General features: G+C 45.5%; 1 protein-coding gene across 2 annotated transcripts in view; it reads left to right on the forward strand.

The window, feature by feature from the left end:
* Itpr (Inositol 1,4,5,-trisphosphate receptor) overlaps positions 1-16,751 on the forward strand; it is a 174,015-nt gene that overhangs the window by 131,666 nt on the left and 25,598 nt on the right. For both annotated transcript variants that reach the window (XM_075696968.1, XM_075696969.1), the window contains 3 exons: positions 12,598-12,731; positions 14,918-15,118; positions 15,532-15,642. In XM_075696968.1, coding sequence (XP_075553083.1) covers positions 12,598-12,731; positions 14,918-15,118; positions 15,532-15,642 — 446 coding nt within the window. The remainder of the gene's footprint in view (positions 1-12,597; positions 12,732-14,917; positions 15,119-15,531; positions 15,643-16,751) is intronic.

Genomic DNA, 16,751 nt, shown 5'->3' on the forward strand with positions numbered 1-16,751 from the left:
CAACAGACAGCCGGGTAGAAGCATCAATAACTTTCCAGGAACTTCGGATACATGCAGGCGCGTCCCGCGCTGTGCAATTACATTTGTTAGGTGGCGAAACGTGGTCGCCCGTTAAAGATAAGTACACGTGTCACTATTTTCAATAAAGTGCAGAAGGTTGGTGATGGCAGCCACAGCAAATAATGAGGAAAATGGCAGAAGAAGTTAGAGTTGATGAGTATTGTGCTGGGCATGTCAGTCACGAATGCATCTCGGTGTTTTACATCATGAAAAGTGGGCACCTCATGATTGAGAAGAGCGTGCAATTTTGTGTCATTTGGTTGAAGCACCTGTTTAACGAGCTCAAGAACCCCAAGAAGCAAGAGATGCTCTAGTTCTGATTCCTTAGCTCTTCTGAGACAAAAAAGAAAAAGAGCTTTGTTCAGGATAAAGTCCTGAACATAAAAATGAACACATGGCATTGTTTGCACCACTACAGAAGTTGCCGTTGTTTTTAAAAACAAAATGCTTTTGGAGCCATATTGAGTCAGTCAGTGTACAGGGTGTTTCACGTAACTTGAACCCAGCTTTAGAAAAAAATCTGGTACATCTAATGGGAACAAGACCAACTGATCGCTGTTTACACTCTTCTAGAAGTGCATTTGCAGTGCAAGGAAAAGGCAGAGTATGAAATGGCTACCCTCATTTTAAAGGCTGTTTCCCTCCTTTTTATAAACTCAAGCAGAGGCATCAAGGATGTGACAGGACGTGTAGTTAATAACGACAGATTGGCACATGAAATCAAAAGCAAAAAATTTTGTGCAATGGCTACAAAGGTGCCAAAACTCAAGGCACTATCTTGGTGCACGCATTGTCTCTTGTCTGTGATTTATTGCCACATGAGGCTTCAAGCTGTCAACTAATTTCATAGGACATGCAGCTTCGCGCCTTCAAACCATTTTCAATCACTGTTTTCGGTGCATGTGCTCTAAGGTCTCTTCTTCATTTCTAGTGCGCACATTTATATATGTAAAATGGCAACAAAGTTTGGAACACTTCACAGCTTTGGAAAGCACACTTCAGACGCACAACTCGCGATAGGTGACAAACCGTGTGCAAAAGTTACTTCAGGGTGTCTACCAACCTGGAAAACAGGGAATTCTCATGGATTTTGAATAGTCAGGAAATAAAAGGGTCGTTTGGTAAGTATGGTAAAAATACAAGAGATGGCACTACAATTCTGTTTTTTTCTAGGCGGTACGCATGAAGCACCCTTCATGTGAGGGTGGAACTTGTTAACGCTGGTACCGACAGTTAGTAAGCTTCTGACTGCCATTGGCACTGAGCTGTGGGGTGATTGCTCCCAAAATGGAAAGAGGTGAATTTTGAGCAGTGATCAAACATCTTTATTTAAAACACTGGACGGATGCCCAAATTAAAGCTGAGTTGAGTGAAGTTCATGGAGGCTCTGAAACATCACTGAAGATCATTTACTACTGGATAAATGAATTCAAATGTGGCCGAACTTTGACGCGAGATGAAGCACATCCTGTATGTCCAGTTGAGGTCACCACGCCACAAATGGTATCGAAAATTTATGGAATTATCATGGAAGACCACCGAATGAAGGTACCTGAGATAGCTTAAATTGTAGGCATCTTGGCAGAGAGAGTTCACAATATTTTTCATGAGAAATTGCAGATGAAGGAGGTCTGTGCACATTGGATGCCGCGACTGCTGACGATCGATCAAAGGCGCATGAAGGCACAGATCTCGAAGCAGTGTTTATCGATGCTTGATTGCAATCCGCAGGACTATTGGTGTCGATTTGGTACAGTTGATGACACGTCAATACATCATTACACTCCAGAGTCTAAACAGCAGGTAAAGCAATGGACTAGGCCTGATGAACGTGCTCCAAAAAAAGGCAAAAACTGTTTGTTCAGCCAGAAAGATGATGGTGACTGTCTTTAGGATTCATGAGGAATAATCTTTGTAGACTACTTACAAAGTAGCAAAACAATAACAGGACCATATTATGCAACACTCCTAGATCAACTGAAAAAAAGAATTGCGCACTAAATGACCTGGGTTAGCACGGAAAAAACTCCTCTTTCACCAAGATCGCTTGTTGCAATGGCCAAATAGCATGAGTTAGGCTTCAAGGTTGTGCCTCATCCACCCTATTCTCCAGATTTGGCCCCATGCAACTTTTTTCTCTTTCCAAACCTGAAGAGTTGGCTGGTTGGAAAGAAATTTTCTTCAGATGAATAGGTTATCTCAGTGGTAAATCACTATTTCAAGGGCCTCGAGCTATCCTTTCTTTCTGAGGGAATAAAAAAATTGGAGCACTGCTGGAAGAAGTGCGTGGAGCTGGAAGGGAACTATGTTGAAAAATCAAATATTGTTTTCTGCGAACATGGTCTCTTTAATTGCTTTTTACCACACTTATCAAACAACCCTCGTACTCAGGGAAAACTCAGGCAATTTGTGCTTCTGTCAAGGAAAATGAGTAGTAAGTTTTGTTGAAAGGGAACGAAAGTCGGGGTGATGCTGGCTTGAGTAACAGAGAGGAATCGTAATGAATCTTCTTTGACGCCTTGTCGTCTGCTGGAGGAGTTGCCTGTGTACAGTCAAGACAGACTTTCCAGATGCCCAATAATTCGGACGGCTTCGTGGCACCACCACCAGCACCACCCTGATTTATGTCCACTGCAGGATGAAGGCCTCTCTCTGTGATCTCCAATTACCCTTGTCCTGCGCCTACCGATTCCAACTAGTGGCCGCGAATTTCCTAATTTCATCACCCCACCCAATCTTCTGCCACCCTCGACTGCGCTTCCCTTCTCTTGGTACCCATTCTGTAACCCTAATGGTCCAACGGTTATCTAACCGGCGCATTACATGACCTGCCCAGCACCATTTTTTTTTCCTCTTGATGTCAATTAGAATATCTGCTATAGCCACTTGCTCTCTAATCCAAACTGCTCTCTTTCTGTCTCTTAATGTTATGCCTAGTATTCTTTGTTCCATCACTCTTTGTGCGGTCCTTAACTTGTTTTCAAGCTTCTTTGCCAGTCTCCAAGTCTCTGCCTCATATGTCAGCACCGGCAAAATTCACTGATTGTACACCTTCCTTTTCAATGATAATGGTAAGTGTCCAGTCAAGAGCTGACAATGTCTGCCATATGCACTCCAACACATTTTTATTCTTCTGTGAATTTCCTTCTCATGATCAGGGTTCCCTGTGATTAATTGACCTAGGTAAATGTACTCCTTCACACACTCTAGAGGCTGACTGGCGATCTTGAACTCTTCTTCCCTTGCTCAATTATTGATGATTATCTTTGTCTTCTGCATATAATCTTCAAAGCCGCTCTTACACTCTTTCTGTTAAGGTCCTCAATCATTTGTTGTAACTCGTCTGCATTGATGGTGAATAAAACAATGTCATCTGCAAACCTAAGGTTGCCGAGATATTCGCCGTCGATCCTTACTCCTAAGCCTTCCCAGTTTAATAGCTTAAATACTTCTTTCAAGCACACGGCGAATAGCATTGGAGAGAGTGTTTCCCTGCCTGGCCCCTTTCCTTATATGTATCTTCCTTCTTTTCTTGTGTAGAATTCAGGTAGCTGTGGAATCTCTGTAGATATTTTCCAAGATATTTATGTAAGTGGTCTGTGCTCCTTCATTACGTAATGCCTCGATGACTGCTGGTATCTCTACTGAATCAAATACCATGTCGTAGCCTATGAAAGCCATATAGAGAGGCTGATTGTACTCTGCGGAATTCTCGATTACCTGATTAATGACATGGATGTGATCCATTGTAGAGTATCCCTTCGTGAAGGCAGCCAGTTCCCTTGGTTGTCTGAAGTCCAGTGTTGCCCTTATTCTATTGCAAATTATCTTGGTGAATATTTTATATAATGCTGGGAGTAAGCTATGGGGCCTATAATTTTTTTCAATTCTTTTACGCCTCCCTTTTTGTGGCTTAGTATAATGTTTGCATTCTTCCAGTTTTCTGGGACTCTTGAAGTTGATAGACACTTCGTATAGAGAGCCGTCAGTTTTTCAAGCATTATGTCTCCTCCATCTTTGATTAAATCGACTGTTATTCCATTTTCTCCTGCCGCTTTTCCCTGTTTCATGTCTTGCAAGGCCCTTCCGACCTGATCGCTAGTTATAGGAGGAGTTTCTGCAACCTGTTCATTACTGCTTCGAAGGGAGCTATCATGGTTCCTCTGGGTACTGTACAGGTCAGTATAGAATTTTTCCGCTGCTCTTACTATACCTTCAAGATTGCTGATGATATTACCCTGCTTATCTTTCAGTGCATACATCTTGGTTTGTCCTATGTCAATTTTCCTTCTCAATGATTTCAGGCTGCGTCAATTTTTTTTACGGCTTCTCCATATCCCACAGAGTCAATGTAAAGAATGCCTGAAATTTCGAACGCGAGAACCCTTCGCCGTCCGAGTTTCCAGACTCATTGCCGTGACCGCAGGTACGAAACGGCAATAATCAAAGCAACCACCACCTCCGTCATTTTGATTACCTTGCTGCCTCGAACTGGTGCTCTGGCACGCAAATCCGCTGGCAGCCGTCTCCACCACCACGGCAACGCTAGGCCTAGCTGCTTCGAAATTCGCTGTTAAGCTTCTTGCCATTATGTGCCGTGTTTTTCATCTAAAGAATTGGCTGCAGTCAGCAATGGCACCGACTCCGCCTATGTGGCCCTTGCGATTGGTTTCGATGCTCGGAAAGCGCGGCGCGTTGCCTAATGCCGGTTTCCAAAAGTCAGCTTTGCCTCAGTACAGTAATGTTACGTTAGTAATGTTACGTTACGTTACGGCAATTCGACTGCTGCAAGAACTCGACAAACTACGCCGGAGTTCAGTCACTGGCCACCGACGAACTATGTGAGACTATCCGAGCGGTCGTGCGGGAGGATGCTACAGAAGCTGTTCCCATCATCACAGCCTCAAGTGGCTTCGATTGCCGACGCCGTTCGTGAGCAGCTCCGACAACAACTCGGAGTAGCCCCTGAATTGCCGCAGCCTCAGCTGCAAGCGATGACCTACGCTGCCGTCGCCCACCGTCAAGGTCCCCCTCCACGACTGTGCCAGGGCCCTGTAACGCTGCAATTCCGTCGACCACCACCACCACCACCGCCGCCAGCACGCCCACCCGTCGCCCAGCGCAGCTACCCGAAGAAGACAGACGTTTGGCGTGCTCCTGACCACCGCCCGCTCTGCTACCACTGCGGAGAAGTGGGTCACGTCTGTCGACGATGCCCATACTGGGAGATGGGACTGTGAGGTTTCGCCGTTAACGCACAGTGCCCGGGGGAAGGTCAACGCCCTCATGACATCGCCGACTACCTCGCTGCTACTCAGTGGAGCCCTCGACGACCGTCCCGTTCGCCGTCACCAGGCCGCTACCTGTTGCCGCTGCGCGGAACATACACTGGCCCAGCCCGGGGCCAGTCAGCAAGCCCATATTCGGAAAACTAAAAGCAGCAACCGATGGAGGTGCGGTTGCTGTTCGTCGAACTGACAAAGATCCTCCGCCGCCGCCGAAGACACCGAAGAAACTACCTCGACGACATAACGACACGCCCCCGTCCCGACGAAGTCTGGAAGCAAAGAATACGACGACGAAAGACGACCTGATGTCGCAACATTCCAGCTTCAGTTCAACACGACGCAGCCACGATCCAACGCCGAGACCTAACTGCAACGCCAGACAAAGAACCACCGACCTTGACGTGCTTCTCAACGGCCACGCAGTTACCGCCTTAGTGGACACAGGGGCCGATTTCTCCGCAATGAGTGGACACATCGCCGCCCAGTTGAAGAAAGTTAAAACTGCATGGAAAGGCCCTCAAATTCGAACCACTGGAGGACACCTCATTACGCCGACTGGAATCTGCACGGCAAGAATTACCGTTCATGACCGTACTTACCCTGCCACCTTCGTCATCCTCCAACAGTGTTCACGAGACGTCATTCTCGGCATGGACTTCCTGAACCAACACGGTGCAATCATAGACCTGAAGTCAAAATCGATAACGCTGTTGGAAGATCAAGCGATACTGCCAGGCAGCTCTCATGGTCACCACGCCTTGAGTGTGCTCGAAAATCAAGTGAGCATCCCGCCTCGCTCGAGCATCGTTATTTCAGTCGGCAAAGAAATAACCGCTGACATAGAAGGCCTCATCGAAAGCGACCAACGTCTACTGCTCGACCGTGAAATTTGCGTCGCTAGAGGAATCACTCGACTGCACGGAGGAAACACGAAAGTGTTGCTGACAAACTTCAGCCAGGAGTTCAAGCACATCAACAAGGGCACGACGATCCCATACATCGAGGAAATTCTGGAAACCAGCAATTCGTTTGTCCTCTCGGATTGTGCCGCTTGTACCCCGACGGCCGTAGCCTGAACCAGACTTCGACATAAATCCATGTCTCCCCATGATTAAGCAACAACAGCTGAGAAGCTTACTTCGACGACACAAAGAGTGCTTTTCGACGTCATCAAGGATTCGAGAAACGCCAGTCGCAAAGCATCGCATAATAACCGAAGAGTGTGCTCGACCACTCCGGCAGAGCCCTTATCGAGTTTCTACACGAGAACGTGAGGCTATAAGGCGCCAAGTCAACGAAATGCTGCGCGACGACATCGTCCAGCCGTCCAAAAGCCCATGGCCATCTCCTGTAGTCTTGGTGAAGAAAAAGGACGGAACCCTATGTTTCTGCATCTATTATCGTCGTCTGAACAAGATCAAGAAGAAGGACGTATACCCCCTCCCACGAATAGAACGACGCATTGGATCGGCTCTGCAACGCTAAATACTTCTCGTCGGTGGACCTCAAGTCTGGCAATTGGCAAATAGAAGTCGACGAGAGAGATCGCGAAAAGACCGCCTTCATCACGCCAGACGGCCTCTACAAGTTCAAGGTCATGCCATTCTGACTGTGCTCGGCGCCTGCAACATTCCAGCGCGTCATAGACACGGTGTTAGCAGGATTGAAGTGGCAGACCTGTCTTGTTTGCTTGGATGACGTCGTTGTCTTTGCCGGAAATTTCGACGATCACCTTAGGCGGCTTGCGACAGTACTAGAGGCCATCAATTCATCAGGGCTCACTTTGAAGCCAGAGAAGTGCCACTTCGCTTACGATGAGCTTCTGTTCCTAGGCCACGTCATCAGCAAGTCTGGAGTCCGCCCCGACCCACAGAAGACTGCTGCCATTGCAAACTTCCCGCAACCCATCGACAAGAAGGCAGTGCATAGATTCCTTGGCATGTGTGCCTACTACAGGCGCTTTGCCAAGGACTTTTCACGCATCGCTGAGCTGTTGGCACATCTAACTAAATGTGATGTTGAGTTCAAGTGGGAAACGCCGCAGGCCAACGCATTTGAAGAACTCAAACGACGCATGCGGTCGCCGCCGGTACTTGCGCACTTCGACGAGTACGCCGATACAGAAATCCATACTGACGCCAGTAGCCTAGGCCTCGGTGCCGTTCTAGTCGAGAGGAGAAGCGGGGTTGAAAAGGTGATAGCTTACGCTAGCCGGTTGCTGTCAAAAGCGGAAGGCAACTATTCTACGACCGAAAACGAATGCCTTGCCATCATTTGGGCTACAGCTAAATTTCGCCATTATCTTTACGGCAGGCCATTCAATGTCGTCAGTGACCATCACGTGTTGTGTTGGCTAGCGAATCTAAAGGATCCTTCAGGACGACTGGCGCAGTGGAACCTCAGACTACAAGAATACGACATCACTGTAACCTACAAGTATGGACGAAAACACTCCGATGCCAATTGCCTATCACGCGCCCCCATTGACCTGCCGCCGCAAGATGACGAGAATGACAACGCCTTCCTTGGAATGATAAGCGCGGAAGACTTCGCTGAACAGCAACGGGCAGACCCGGAGCTAAAATGCCTCGTTGAATATTTGGAAGGGCACACCGACGTTGTCCCCAGGGAATTTAAGCACAGATTATCTTCCTTCACGCTTCAAAACAATCTACTCGTGAAGAAGAACTTCTCACTAGTCCGCGCCAACTACCTTCTTGTTCCGTCGGCGCTGCATCCAGAAGTACGGCGTGCCCTACTTGACAATCCGACCGCCGGGCACCTCGGCTTCTCCCGGACGCTATCGAGGATACAAGGAAGGTATTACTGGCCGCGCCTAACCGCCGACGTTGCCCGCTACGTCAAGACATGCCGAGACTGTCAGCGACGCAAGGCACCACCCACAAGGCCAGCCAGATTACTACAGCCGATCAAGCCTCCTTGCCGACCTTTTCAGCAGATAGGGATGGACCTGTTCGGACCGTTTCCGACGTCAACGTCCGGAAATAAGTGGATCATCGTGGCGACGGACTACCTCACCCGCTTCGCTGAAACTAAAGCTCTGCCGAAAGGCAGCGCAGCCGAAGTGGCAAAATTTTTCGGCGAAAGCATTCTGCTGCGACATGGCGCCCCAGAAGTCCTCATCACCGACAGAGGAACGGCCTTTACAGAGGAGCTCACCCAAGCCATTCTTCAGTACAGTCAGACAAGGCACAGGAGGACAACTGCCTACCACCCTTAGACGAATGGTCTTAAGGAGTGCCTGAATAAAACCATTGCCAACATGCTAGCAATGTACGTTGACGTCGAACACAAGACCTGGGATGCCGTCGCGCCGTACGTAACCTTCGCTTACAACACGGCAATGCAAGAAACAACACAGATCATGCCGTTTAAGCTGGTTTTCGGCTGGAACCCGACGGCGACGCTCGACGCCATGCTGCCGCACGTCACTGAGGAGGAGAATCTTGCCGTCGCTACCTATCTCCAGCACGCCGAAGAAGACAGCTCGCCCGCCTACGGATCAAGAACCAGCAGCGTACCGACTGCCGACACTTGTGGGGTCTCTCACACCCGTGCTCTTGGGACAAAGGAACGACAACACAGTAGTGCAAACAATCACAAGGGCATTTATTGCACCTTTCATAGATCAGTGCCTGCTAGCCGAGTTGCTATCCACAAAACATGCCGATGGGCGCGCGACAAATCTAGAAGTCTGACTCACCGCGACCGGAAGTGAGCGAATATGTTCGCCCCATGCTGGATCCCAACGCCTGGTCCTTCGCGTGTATGGTCACGCGAATCGTGGCGCGTTCGAAGGCGGCCACGCGAGGCGGTCTCGCAGAAGCATCGGTCGCCGCGCGCGCGGAATGTCCGCGCCGTTCGCCGACCCGCTGGGGAAGCGCCAGCCCCTTGTCTCCCCTGCGCCCCCAAGTAACCCTGCCGTGAGGCGGCGTTAGCAACGCAACACTCGCGCCATCTCTCGCACTGCGCCCCAACCACATCGACCGCCGTGGGCATCACGCAGGCCACGCGGCGAAGCCGGATTACAGGAGACGCGCCATGCGGGAAAAACATATCAGGGGACGCGCGAGAGTCGCGCATCCCCACACACTACAACATTCGACGACGCTTCGTCGAGTACCAACCCGGTGAGCGTGTTTGGGTTTGGACCCCAATACATTGACGAGGACTCAGTGAGAAACTATTGTGACGTTATTTCGGACCCTACAAGATCATCCAACGTGTTGGCGAACTGGACTGGTCGTGCCAGACGGCATTTCACAGTCACAGCGGCACCGGGCACGACCTGAAGTTGTCCATGTGGTGCATCTGAAGCCCTTTTACGCATGCTGACGAACTTCCTTATTTTAGTTTTCTTAGCTACGAGTGCTTTTCTTTATTACTTTCGTTTTTTTGCAGCATCGGGTCGATGCTTTTTAAGAGGGGGGTATTGACACGTGTACTTGTCTTTATCTGGTGACACGTTTCACCGCCTAACAAATGTTATTGCACAGCGGAGGACGCGCCTGCATGTATCGAAAGTTTCTGGAATGTTATCGATGCTTCCATCAGCTGTTTGTGACCGAACCTTGTGTAATCTGTTTGTACGTGTGCGCAACGCGAATAATCTAGAACTTTGTGGAAGGCACACGGGTTTCAGCTATTACTCTGGAACATTCGACGACTTATGTATAAAAGCTGATGCACTTGACCCGCTCATCAGATTTTCGCCGATCGCCGACCGTGTTTGCTGCTATCGTTGTGCTATAAGTGTAGCCTGTTTTGTGGGCACAGGTTCGCGCAATAAAAGTTAGTTTTGTCGTTCACAGTATTGCTACTGTGTTCTTCAACGTCACCACCACGTGACAATATTTTATTCGCTGTGCATTTTACTAACCCTACCTTTCTCTTTGCTTTTTAAATAAAACAAACATTACTTTATACTTTTCAAACTGCATTATTATATTTTTTTTATCTTGCATACTACAGAGGGACAGCATCGGGCGACATGGTGTCAACCCTTCTTGACGTAAAACGAAGTTTTGTGTCACTTGAGAATCTTGCAAAGGCACTCAGGGAAAAGCTGGAAAACTCAGTGAATTTAGAGATGTCAACTTGGTAGACACCCTGTAACTTGCACTCCAGGCTTTCCAGGCCACCGTGAGAGATTGACACATCTCATTCCGTGATGCTCTGGTGTTTCAAACAGCCGCAGTCCTGGCAGTATTAAAATGCTTAATACGAATGTATTAAAAGAATTTAGAGAGTGCTTGAGATGTTGGGCATTGTTTGGACATGCACATGGCACGTCATTTGAAAAAGAGCTTTGGAGAGTACCTGTTCCTGGTGAGAGTGAATGTGACAGAGTGTGCAAAAGTGGCCAAGAAGAAATGGAAGGTCAAAGCCATTCTTGCAGGATAAGATAGAATAATACAAGAAGACCCCAAATTAGACGTGTGCCTGAATTTATTCATGTTGTATGCAAATGGTGTAATATATTTCTTACTATACTGCATGTTAAATATCGTGTTGTTGTGAAAGCATGTTTTTTTATTGTACTTTTTGATGAAGATAGAAGAATTCTGCTTGACGCCGATGAAAATCAGCAAGATTGTTATGTAGATGACACCATCAACATAGGCGATGTCTAAGGAATGTATAAATCTTTGTACAGTATAAGCAGGTGTCTGCATGTGGTGAAAGCATGTAGTAGGTAGATGACCAGCTGCACTTACAGTACAAGTCATCAGTTATGAGATGAACTGATTTATGTGAACAGAGGGGAAGACTGTGTGCATACTTACTGCACAACTGGATTGCTATGACATCTTCATACAAAAGCAGTTTAAGTGACTTCCCAAGAAAATGTGTGCAGAATGAAGTTACAGGTCTGTTCCATTAGCTGTGATTGTTAGACTTAAATTTTGGCTTGCCAATTTTCCCTTGTTGACCATGTAGACCAGTTGTATTGACTCCTGAATTCCATCTAGTTGGGCCAGTAAAGAAAATATTTTGGTGATAACAGGATGGCGCAAGCAATCTGAAGATGTCTGTGAAGTGCCTGCATCATAATCTTTTTTTTCCTGAGCAAACTCAACACTTGGGCTTGACAACTTTGCAAATGCACCACTTGCACCTCGTTGATACGATCCCATTTTGTACGATTTCCTGGCGCCAATGTTCATCATTGAGAACAAAAAAAAAAAAGAAAAGACTCAATAAACTTGTGCTTCTATGTAATGAGTTAACACGTCCCCGGAAAACACAATATTTCGGCACCAACATTCAGTATATCGCTAAACTGCAGTTGCATATGTTTTCCAGCTATGAAAATGCTCTAGGCACACATGATCACGATCAAGAGAAGTAGGTGCCTGCCATGACAGCTTCTCCGCGGCACTCACCCGCCTGTGTCACATGAAAATGCCAGCATGCACTCAGTTTTCTTTTTCGGTACCAGCAAATCTCCTCGCAGGGCTTCACACATCGCATTCACAGCTGTCACTGCCAACCCTATTGCGATAACCATTTTCATCTATCTGAAGCACATGTAGCGTAGTGCCGCGTGAAGTGTACTGCATGCTTTTAATAGGTGATAACACAAATGCACCCCGTTTTCTCCTGCAGGCAGTGTGAAGTGAACATCCTGTTTCGATCTGGCTGTATCGTTCTAGCGTGGCTCACCAGCTCAATTTCATTTTGGTTTCCTTTCACTGTCTTAAAACACTACGTAAGAGCAAAACAATAAAGTGTTCCTTGGGTTGCTCGGGGCCCAACAGCTCAAGGCGCGTTGGCATCTTGTGCCATGAAGTGTCAAAACTTCCCACCAAAATGCTCTGCCCGAAGAAGCTGTTGAACCAGGCTGAATTTGAGGAGCGCAAACATAAACGTGTTGAAGCCGCAAAAACGACAATGCTTGCCTCGGGCAGCTCGTGCTGCAATGCTTCGCATTACATAGATGTCAGCTACAGTAGGCTCTACGAAACTTTTTAGTGACATTAGATTGTATGTTTTTCAGGTTAGTATGTTTATTCTCGCATTTATTTCCAATATGTAGGGTGTAGGTTCTACTGTATATGGTAGTACTCTTGCATACAGGAAGAGTTTGTCCATCTATGAAGCGTGAATGTTTTATAAGTTAGCAGATTTCTTGTCTCCTTCTGCATTTTCAGTTCATTCCACATATGTAGTTGATCCTGGGTGTAGTGTCTGCATGCAGTTGTACCGTGCACTTCTGTTTGAGCAGGCGGCAGCCCATTGTCCCCAAGTGAGGAAAATGAACGGCCCCAGGAGCCACGCCTGGCACCCGAGGTGTTGGTCATGCAGCCAGTGTTGCGTTTTCTTCAGCTGCTATGTGAGAACCACAACCGAAGTCTGCAGGCATGTCTGCTTTGTTTGACTCTATTGCACAAGTGGACAGTCCTTGCTGCTAGTTGTAATATTCTGGTTGCTGAAACTTCATTAAATTTGGTTTGGTTTTGATACTTGGTTTGAAGACACAACATTGTACTGAAGGCTGCTTCTGTGAATATCTATTGTTGCTTGGTTTAATTAATAAATTATGCATTTGGTTCATGTTCTTGAACTTGAGAGGGCATTTCTATGTGTCATTGACGTGAACATAATTGACCTAAATAAATTATGTTGACTATTGACTGAATTATTGTTTTAGTAAACAAAGAATGCCTTTTTCACTGTCTTGGCACCAGGAAGAGAAGAAGCTTGTTGCATAGTTAATGCTAAAATTGGGTCGTTTTAGCACAAAAGTGAGTCTTAATTATTCAGCCACGATACCAGCATTGTTCCGTTCTCCGAGTGTTGGATTGTTGTATGCAGTATATCATAGGCTGATGACAGTGTCTCAAGCTTTTTGATTAATGTTGTCCCTTTTTGCCAAGAAAAGAAAGGCAAGTGGGGAGAGAGCAAAGGGCTTATTGTTCTGAAAAGTACTGCATGTAAGAAATAGATACAAAATGAAAACAAAGTGAAAATACACTGAGTACAAACTTTGCATGATTTCAATTTACTGAAATGTATTATATAATATTTGGCATGCTTATATTGTCTTTAAAAAGACTAGCAATTACAGCCAAGATACTGCTGAGCATGATTTCCAAGGCCAAGGATTGTGTGAGGACATGAGAACAAACAATAACCATCTATTTTGCTTATGTAGCCCATGCTGGTCATGCCAGCTGATGCTGTAAGTGCCAACAGTAGGTGGTTGCCACGAAGACATACCAGAGAGAAACAAAGGATGCACTTTGTGGGGTCTCACACATGCTCTTGGGACAAAGGAACAACAACAAAGTAGTAAAAACAATCACAAGGGCATTTATTGCACCTTTCATACACTAATGCCTGCTAGCCTAATTTCTATCCACAAAACATGCCGATGGGCGCACGACAAATCTAGGAAGTTCGACTCACTGTGACTGGATATCGAGCAAATATGTTCACCCCATGCTGGACACCAATGTCTGGTCATTCACGTGTATGGTCATGCGAATGGTGGCATGTTCGAACAATCATGATTGTACATTCCGGTGTCCTGCCGCTAAGCCTCATGAGACGTTGTTGCAGAAGCACATAACGGCGCATGCGTGGAATGTCCTTGCTGTTTGTTGACCCCAAGCCAAAGAGGAAGAGCCTACTCCCTGTTGCAGTCGACTAACCTCACCGTTAGGTGGTGTTAGCAGCGCAACACTCGCAACATCTCTCGTAATATGTTGCAACTACGCCTACTGCCGCCGGTACTTAGCTACAAGTAGAAGCCGGATTACAGGAGACGCAAGAGCCATCTGGGGAAAACATCAGGGATTGTGTGATAGTCAAGCATCACCACAACTTAAACTCATAGGAGAAAGCTCAAAAAGAAAGAAATGATAAAGAACATTAACATAATGTTAAGTTCAGTCAGGCAGCCTCGGTGAACATGCCAACGAAAAGTTTAGCTAAAATTAAATTCTGGGGCTTTACGTGCCAAAACCACAATCTGATGATGAGGCATACCATAGTGGAGGACTCCAGCTTAATTTTTACTACCTGAGGTTCCCTTTTACACCTGCTGGGGTTCAAAAAATGTGGGCTACTTGCTGAATCCACACAAGTTTTCATAAAGTCAAGCTGACTGAGGTTGCCAATAAGGTAGCAATAGAAGTTGCAGAGAAATACACGCCACACTAGATACTATTTACCTGAGCAAAGAGGACCTGTAGCTTCTTTGAGAACAAAGGTTGTGTGTGCATTGAAGCTTGTCACAAAATATTTACATTGTGTGTGTTGCAGATATGTTGGAATCATGTGTTTAAATCATGGGAAGTTACTCAGAAAAAATTTCAGTGTAGTGATAGAAATAACAAGGCAGTTTGCTGCAGTGAAACAAAAGTTTCAAAAAATATGTCGAGTGCATACAGTGTGTCATCTTTTTTTCACTGTGAAGCTTTCCCCATTTTCATTTCTTAATTTGATTAGTTTGTAGATGGTGTTAATTTCTCTTTCTTTTTTTACCTACATGAACTTATTGCTTTTCGTCCTGCCACATTGACTGCCTTGCTTATGTGCAGGATTTCTTGCGCAACCAATGCAACAAGAACAACTATAACCTGGTATCAGAGACATTGTTGTTTCTGGACTGCATTTGTGGCAGCACCACGGGTGGCTTGGGCCTGCTTGGTCTCTACATCAACGAACACAATGTGGATCTTGTAAATCAGACCCTTGAGACTCTGACAGAATATTGCCAGGGCCCCTGCCATGAAAACCAGGTGATTTGTCAAAAATTGAACTCTCAGTGCCAAGGAGAACTCTCAAAAGCTAGATGTTGCTTTTCATATTTTTCATATTTTTTCACATTTTCATATATTTCATATTTTATCATACTTTTCATATTTTTCATATTTCAATAAATAAAAAAATAAATATATCAAGCTTTGCATTTTGCTCACGTTAATGTTACATTCGCTTATGTGTGGAAACATTCTTGAGCAGAGTAAATTGCAGAAATATCAGATGCATTCGCCTTTTGTGAGGTACTTCAACAGCTGCACATAGTACTGAGGTGCATGTATTTGAGTGGCTGCCTCTCTTCCTAATCTCTGCCCTGGTTGAATTATGTACACATTCAGTCATCACTGTTGCTCATAGGATTTACTTTCTTTTTTTGTCGTTGTTATTTTAGAACTGCATTGCCATGCATGAAAGCAATGGAATTGACATCATCATCGCCCTGGTTCTAAATGACATCAACCCACTTGGAAAAAAGCGCATGGATCTTGTCCTTGAACTGAAGGTAGTACATCTCATGCCTTTATGTTCTGTAGTCCTTCAGAACTCCTAGTTATAGTCTTATAGCTCCAGAGTGCTTTTCCTACTTATCTTATAGTGCACTAATTTCTTGCATCAGAAATTTGAGTGAAAGCAACATTTCACTACTTAAGGGGGAGGTTGGTCTTAGAAAAAAATATAATTCTTAGAGATATGGCGCTGAAAACTTGTACATATGTGTAATCTTATGTGCTTCTTTTGAACATGCAGTCCATTTTTGTTTATCTCTTCTGGTTCTAATTTTATGCGAGCTTCTTTTAAATAATTTTTAGTAATGATTTGAAAAGTATCAGTTCCTGAAATCTCGCTAAACAGAGTCCAAATGGCTTCTGTATGATTCAAGGAATACAACAAGACCAACCTTATTGCTCTGCCTTACCTAGAACAAGACCCGCCGTGGTTGCTCAGTGGCTATGGTGTTGGGCTGCTGAGCACGAGGTCGCGGGATCGAATCCCGGCCATGGCGGCCGCATTTCGATGGGGGCGAAATGCGAAAACACCCGTGTGCTTAGATTTAGGTGCACGTTAAAGAACCCCAGGTGGTCAAAATTTCCGGAGTCCTCCACTACGGCGTGCCTCATAATCAGAAAGTGGTTTTGGCACGTAAAACCCCAAATATTATTATTATTATTACCTAGAACAAGAGTTGCGAGACTTCAAAGTTAGTCACCAGAAAAACACTTTTTTGAGTTTGAAATAATTCAATACCCTGCAACTCGTGTTCTAGGGAAGGTAGAGAAATAAAGTTATTCTTATTGCATTTCTTGAATCGTGCAGGAGCCGTTGATACCCTATTTAGTGAAATCTAAAGAACAGATGTTTTTGCAAATCTTTGCAGAAGATAATTAAAGAAATCATGCATAATGAAATTCAAACCAAAGGAGATAAAGGAGATATACGAAAATGGACCTTACATTCTAAATAAGCATATAGCATTACATTTATGCTGAAGTTTTCAGCACTATAACTTGAAAAAAAAAATAGTTTTAAGAATTTTTGGTCTATGTCCCACATTCTCCCTTAAAATGTTTATCAATTTCTTCGTGTGCTTATAAACTTATTAAAAAGCCCAGC

Source organism: Dermacentor variabilis, chromosome 6 (genome assembly GCF_050947875.1).
Source record: "Dermacentor variabilis isolate Ectoservices chromosome 6, ASM5094787v1, whole genome shotgun sequence".
NCBI classification, from domain to species: Eukaryota; Metazoa; Arthropoda; class Arachnida; order Ixodida; family Ixodidae; genus Dermacentor; species Dermacentor variabilis.